The following is a 6,000-nucleotide window of genomic DNA, read 5'->3' as shown; positions in this document are numbered from 1 at the left end:
GGGACCTTTCCATTAAAATACTGTGTTTACCTAATACGTTTGAGATAAAGGGCAGTGTATTCAGGAGTGTTTCCTTTAAGGACCAAGTTGATATATATGTATTGTGTATTTTGAAATTACAGTAATTATATTTGAATTGCTTCTTTATTATTGTGTGAGTCTCTATTTACTATCTCACAGCTGGTGACATGAAGGAACCCAGGGTGTCAGAGGTAAGGGAGGATTTGCAGAGTCAAGGTAATCAGTGGGGTACAGAGTCTATTAGCAGCCCTTACAGGGGGTACCATTACACACTATACCATGGGTGCTCAACCTGTGGCTCTCCAGCTGTTGCAGAACTTCAAGTCCCATCATGCCTCTGCCTTTGGGAGTCATGCTTGTAACAGTCAGTAGCTTGCAATGCCTCATGGGAATTGTAGTTCTGAAACAGCTGGAGAGCCACAGGTTGAGCACCCATGCACTATACCAACCACTATCCGATTGGAGTTGGACCACTTGGCCTTCAGGAGAAGGATTAAAACCAGGGCTTTTTTTCTCAGAAAGTAGGTGCAGGAACTCCCTCCTTCTGAGTCCCCTCTTGTGTCCACCCCTACCCACTTCCAAGCACCATTCATTGGTTTCACCCCCTACCCACCTCTGAGCACCATTCCTTGGTTCCACTCCTTACCCACCTCCGAGCACCATTCCTTGGTTCCACTCCTTACCCACCTCCGAGCACCGTTCCTTGGTTCCACTCCTTACCCACCTCCGAGCACCATTCCTTGGTTCCACTCCTTACCCACCTCCGAGCACCGTTCCTTGGTTCCAGCCCCTACCCACCTCTTAGCACCATTCCTTGGTTCCACTCCTTACCCACCTCCGAGCACCGTTCCTTGGTTCCACCCCCTACCCACCTCCGAGCACCATTAAATACATTCAGAGCTGGAGGTGCCGGAACTGCGTTCCCCCGCGTTCCTGCAGAAAAAAACGCCCTGATTAAAACCCATCTCTTCTGAGGTCAAAGGGTTTCACGGAAGTGATACAGCGCCCAGAGGCGATTTAGTTCGCATGTGCTGCGCTATATAAGTTTTTCACTCACTCACTCACACTGATGTCATTGGTTGATGAGGAGGATGTCAGGCACATGCACAGCATCCTTGTTTGCCCATCCCCTGCTTTGCTGTATATGCTTTAATATAATAAAACACCTCTAACATTGGGTGTCCTATGTATGTGGATGTTTCTGCATTAGATAAAACAATTTTTTTTTTTTTACATTTTTAGACTGAGGTGCCTCAGATTGTGCTTCACTTTAAATGGTGCCTTGACTGGAAAAAGGTTGAGAAACAATGTTGTAGACGACACTGTCTCTGTACTCTAATCTCTATGCTGTATATTGCACGGTCTCTGTACACTGCACTATATTGTATATGCACTGAATATGTTGTATATGCACTGGTACTTGCATATACACTGGTACTTATACACTGTCTCTGTACATTGTTCTCTATGCTGTATACTTCACTTTCTCTATACATTGCTCTCTATGCTTTATACTGCCCTTGCTGTTGCCCTCAGCTCTGTCCTGGGCTGACTCTGGGTTGCTTTGTGTTGCTGTTTCTTGTCTCAGCAGGCTGCGCTGTACCGGGTAATGTACTATATTCTGCTCTGCTGCTGTCATGCTGTGTGCACTATCCTTGGCTGGCTGCCCTGGTCTCTCATTGGGGGTGGAGTAATGCTGTTTTGGGGCTTTTCCAGATAAAAGAAGCTGAATCAGTGCTGGGCTGTGAAGACGCACAGAGGAGGCTGGACAGAAGAGAAGATTGCTGGTCTCCTGGGCAGGAAGAGGGACTTCTGTGCTGCTGCTGGGATCCATCCTCTGCGCTTGGCACACACTGGCAACCTGCTGGTATAATCTCTGCCTAAACTTCACACTTTCTGCTATTTACTGTGAGTACTGCTTGGACCTTGAAGAAGGGGACATACCCCTGAAAACTTGTCCTGAAAAATTGTATGTTAGTGCAAATAAAAAATGTATCACGGACAATACTCAAAATTTCTCTATTTACTGTAAAATTCTTTTACCCTCCAGGTCACGGTATTAACATTTTAAAGGAGAGATCCTACTTACAGCATGTTTTTATATTATGTATTTGCATTGTTGATAGCTACAGTTATTTAATAAGACAAATAGCAGCATGTAGTGTTGTAATCAATAACACCCAAGATTGCACCTTTCACCGGTCAGACTCCAGGAAACTGGAATTTTGTAGTGTGCTGGAGTTTGTTTCCTATTGCCTAATAAAAATATTTAGTTTTCAATGGATATTGCTGTGATCAAGCAACACTAACCTCTGAAATGCTATTTGGGGAATGAGGTTACCTGAATTCAGCCATAATCTTCCCTTTTTAGATTTTATTTTGTGAATGCATGTAGCTGTGCCTTTTTTTTTTTTAAGTTTGCTATATTGAATAATGTTTTAAAAAAATGCTAATCTCTTTGGATTCAGTAACCAGAACCGTGGAACCCTATCAGTGCTAATATCTGCTGTTCATATTTTCCCAGGTGCACTTTTATCTCTGGGGGCATTTGCACATGTGGTACCCTCTAGTGTCAAGCATCGGTATTACAATGCTGTGGGTCTTGGTACTGCTGTCCTGTGGGGTTCCTGCTGCTTCGATTCCAGCACCTGTTTCCCGGTGTCCCTCTCGCTGTGATCCATCCTCCTGCCCTCCATCACCTACGAACTGCCCGTCTGGAGAGACAGCGCTGCGTTGCGGCTGCTGTACTGTATGTGCTGCTGATGAGGGGGATAGATGTGGAGAAGGACCAGCAGATCCTACTTGTGCCTCTGCACTGCGCTGTGTGAAGAGTGGGCTTTTGGGGAGCGCCAGGACTTGCCAGTGTTCATCTCCCCAGCCTGTGTGTGGGAGCGATGGGAATACTTACAGCAGCCTATGCAAGCTGCAGGCAGAGAGTAAAGCTGTGCAGAATCAGGGATCTGCAGCCATCATCCCAATCCAGAGAGGAGATTGCCAGCTAGGTAAGAACAAGGGTAGCTGGGGACTGAAATATCCAGTTATAAATGTAGGGCAATCCTGATGCCCATTATTAATCCTAACAATTGTGATTTTGATTTAGAGGTATTTAAAAAGGATGTGCAAAGTGTAGTGTTCTATTCCAACTGTTCATCAGTTTGGAGTCAATTTGCAAACATTACTATGCTCTGCAAATTGCTTTTTGCTGTATTGGCATTTTTCTTTTTCTTCTATGGCTATGATTATATTCTACAGTATATAGTTTAGCTGTTGTCTCTCTGTTAAAATATTGGTTTATTCTCTGCATTAAAGACAGGTAAAAATTGGACCGGTAAATAACTTTCTTTTAGAAATCTATCTTGCATTCTGTGCATAAGGTAAGGGAGAAGAAAAGGGGACTTTTGCAGTGCACTACATATGATAATGAGAAACCAATACAATAAAATAAGATTTAAACAATTTTTAATGAAATTCAAGGTTAAAAGAGTCACTTTTGTAATGGCAATCACAGTGTAGCTAAACAGTAGCTGGATGGTCAGCAGTAGAAAAGGTACAGGGCTGGATCAGTTTAATATACAGTTGCACGTATAAGTCCCGACATGTTTCGCATATTTGCTTCATCAGGGGACATACAGGCAGAACAGAAGAATTTCACGATACTAAACAAAATAAAAAAATAAAAAAAGTATACATACATTGGAAAGTTGTTAACAAATACACTTATTGTAATAATAGCAGGAGACGTGTTTAAATAATCAATGCATCCGCCTCCACAGAAGTGGTGACACTCACCCAACCAGAGAGAACCTTCCAGTGATGACCACTGCCCAGGGAAGGGGCATGTAGGTGCCCGAAGGAGGCAAAGGGCTCAACAAGTAGCCACAGAGGGCATATAATGACCTGGCTAAAAGTATAATAGGTAAAAAAAAACGGAGGAAAAAATAGTAAGAAAAAAAAGGAATTAAATATAGGATATATCTTGCATTCCCTTTTGAATCTGGGCATGCATAGCCAATTTTATCCCATCCACTGTTTAATCTAGTTATAATTTCCATTCTTTCAGAAGTCATCTTACAGTATTGATACAGCCTTGCCAATTTATGCAGCACTTTATATATTGTACACTTACATCAGTACCTGCCTGCGAGAAGCTTACAATTTAATGTCCCTATCTCACATACATACATATACTAGGACCATTTTAGACAAGAACCAACTAACCTTCCTGCGTGTCATTAGAATGTGAGAGGAACCCACACAAGTGAAGAGAGAACACACAAACTCCATGCAGATAGTGTCCTGACTGGGATTTAAACTGGGCACCCTGGTGCTGCAAGGCAGAAGTACTAACCACTTGACCACTGGTCTCCAAACTGTGGCCCAGGGGCCAGGTTGGCCCTTTTATCCAGCCCTTGAGGCACTAATTCATCCATTGATGGCAACAATGGGGCATAATTCCCCCCATTGACACCAACAATGGGGTACACTAAGAATTGGTCACAATTTCTCTCAATGACACTAACAATGGGGCCCAATGATGGGGCACAATTTCTCCCAGTGGCACCAGCGATGAGGCACATGTTCCTCTTACTGACACCAAAGATGGGGCTTTGTTTTTTCCCAGTGACGTCAGGACCGTTTCCACTCCCAATGGCCACAGTCTGACCCCCCCCTCCTCTATAGTCTGAAGTACTGAAAACTGTCTCTTTGTTTAGAATTTTTGGAGACCCTATGCACTAGACCACTATGAAGCACAGTGACATTTTTGTTGACATTATAATAGATACAGCCATGAAACACTAAAGTCAAAATAATGATAAGTTCCTTCGGACAAGAGACTTGGAGTCATCCTGTGACCTGTATTCTGCTCCTGCAATTTGTTATGCTTCTAAACTGTTGTGTATGATATAAGTGCTTATCACACACATAGGTGGAATTTCTTCTTCAAAAAATTATTATTTCAAGTTCTTTTTGACTTGTAACAAGTAAAGGGAAGGAACAACTAGCTAGTGAGCTGGCCTGCCCCCGGGTGGCATAGAAGGCACCTGAGGCTAGACTATGCATGCCTGTTGTGCTGTTCATATAACTAACTTGTGAAACACACCACATGGACCTTAGTAGCAGTACAAAGGGGCTTTCTTATCGTAGTAGGGCAGCCACTTGAAGAGAGCAGCCAAGTAATTTCACATGACTTCAGTTCCCCAGTGTGTCATCCATATTTTTTTCGCTGGTCTAGCTTAACCTACATGCATGTATAAAGGCTATTAAGGCTAATTAAGTATAAAGGCTATTAAGATGTAGCAGCATGCACCCACAGCTGGCTACACACACCATAACACCCTCTAAAATGGCACCTGCCAACTCTGACTTGATCTAAGTTGGTGCTTGGTCCTACTCCTTTGTCTCATGAGATGAACAGCTTTAAGTGACCAATAGGGAATAAAAGAAGGGGCATTGCTTGGCATGGCATTAAGAAGTCAAAATTTGCAGATCATTGCACCCAAGGTTTAGGAAGATGATTTAGGCTGTGTTCAATAGACAAGAGAGATAATATTATTTTCTACTGGGCCAGTTCAAACCTGTGCGCTGCACTGTTGTATATTGGTAAAAATAGTACAGATGTAGTCTTGTAGAGCATCAACATGCACTTTTATCCCCATATACCTCAATGGCAGAGCATAAAAAAACTTGTAACATGCATTTTCTTGTGTTTTAGCGCATGACAACAAGCCCCCAGCCCCTTAGCAACATCTACTCTATTTAAGACTTTTGTTGGACAAACAAAAATTCAGGATGCTTGAAAACACACTAAAACACATGTAAATTCATATTAAAATGTGCATTAAAAGCAGGAAAATGCAGACGCTAGGGTATGAACCTATCCAGACCAGCAGGAACTGTATTTGGGTGTCACTGAGAGCTTGATATCACATGTGGCAAACAGCGTAATAGGTTGCATAGTAGTACAGATACACATTAATT

The 6,000-nt window shown here is 42.8% G+C and overlaps 1 protein-coding gene across 1 annotated transcript in view; it reads left to right on the top strand.

Annotated features, from left to right (window-relative positions):
- The first annotated feature begins 1,718 nt into the window (after positions 1-1,718).
- The window catches only part of HTRA1 (HtrA serine peptidase 1), a 42,237-nt gene continuing 37,955 nt past the window's right edge, over positions 1,719-6,000 (top strand). The window contains exons 1-2 of the mRNA XM_040361942.1: positions 1,719-1,929; positions 2,546-3,023. Coding sequence (XP_040217876.1) covers positions 2,576-3,023 — 448 coding nt within the window. The 5' untranslated portion in view covers positions 1,719-1,929; positions 2,546-2,575. The remainder of the gene's footprint in view (positions 1,930-2,545; positions 3,024-6,000) is intronic.

This window comes from Rana temporaria, chromosome 8 (genome assembly GCF_905171775.1).
Source record: "Rana temporaria chromosome 8, aRanTem1.1, whole genome shotgun sequence".
Classification (NCBI taxonomy): domain Eukaryota; kingdom Metazoa; phylum Chordata; class Amphibia; order Anura; family Ranidae; genus Rana; species Rana temporaria.
The sequence above is the reverse complement of the archived record's forward strand: the minus strand, read 5'-3'. Positions and strand labels throughout refer to the sequence as shown.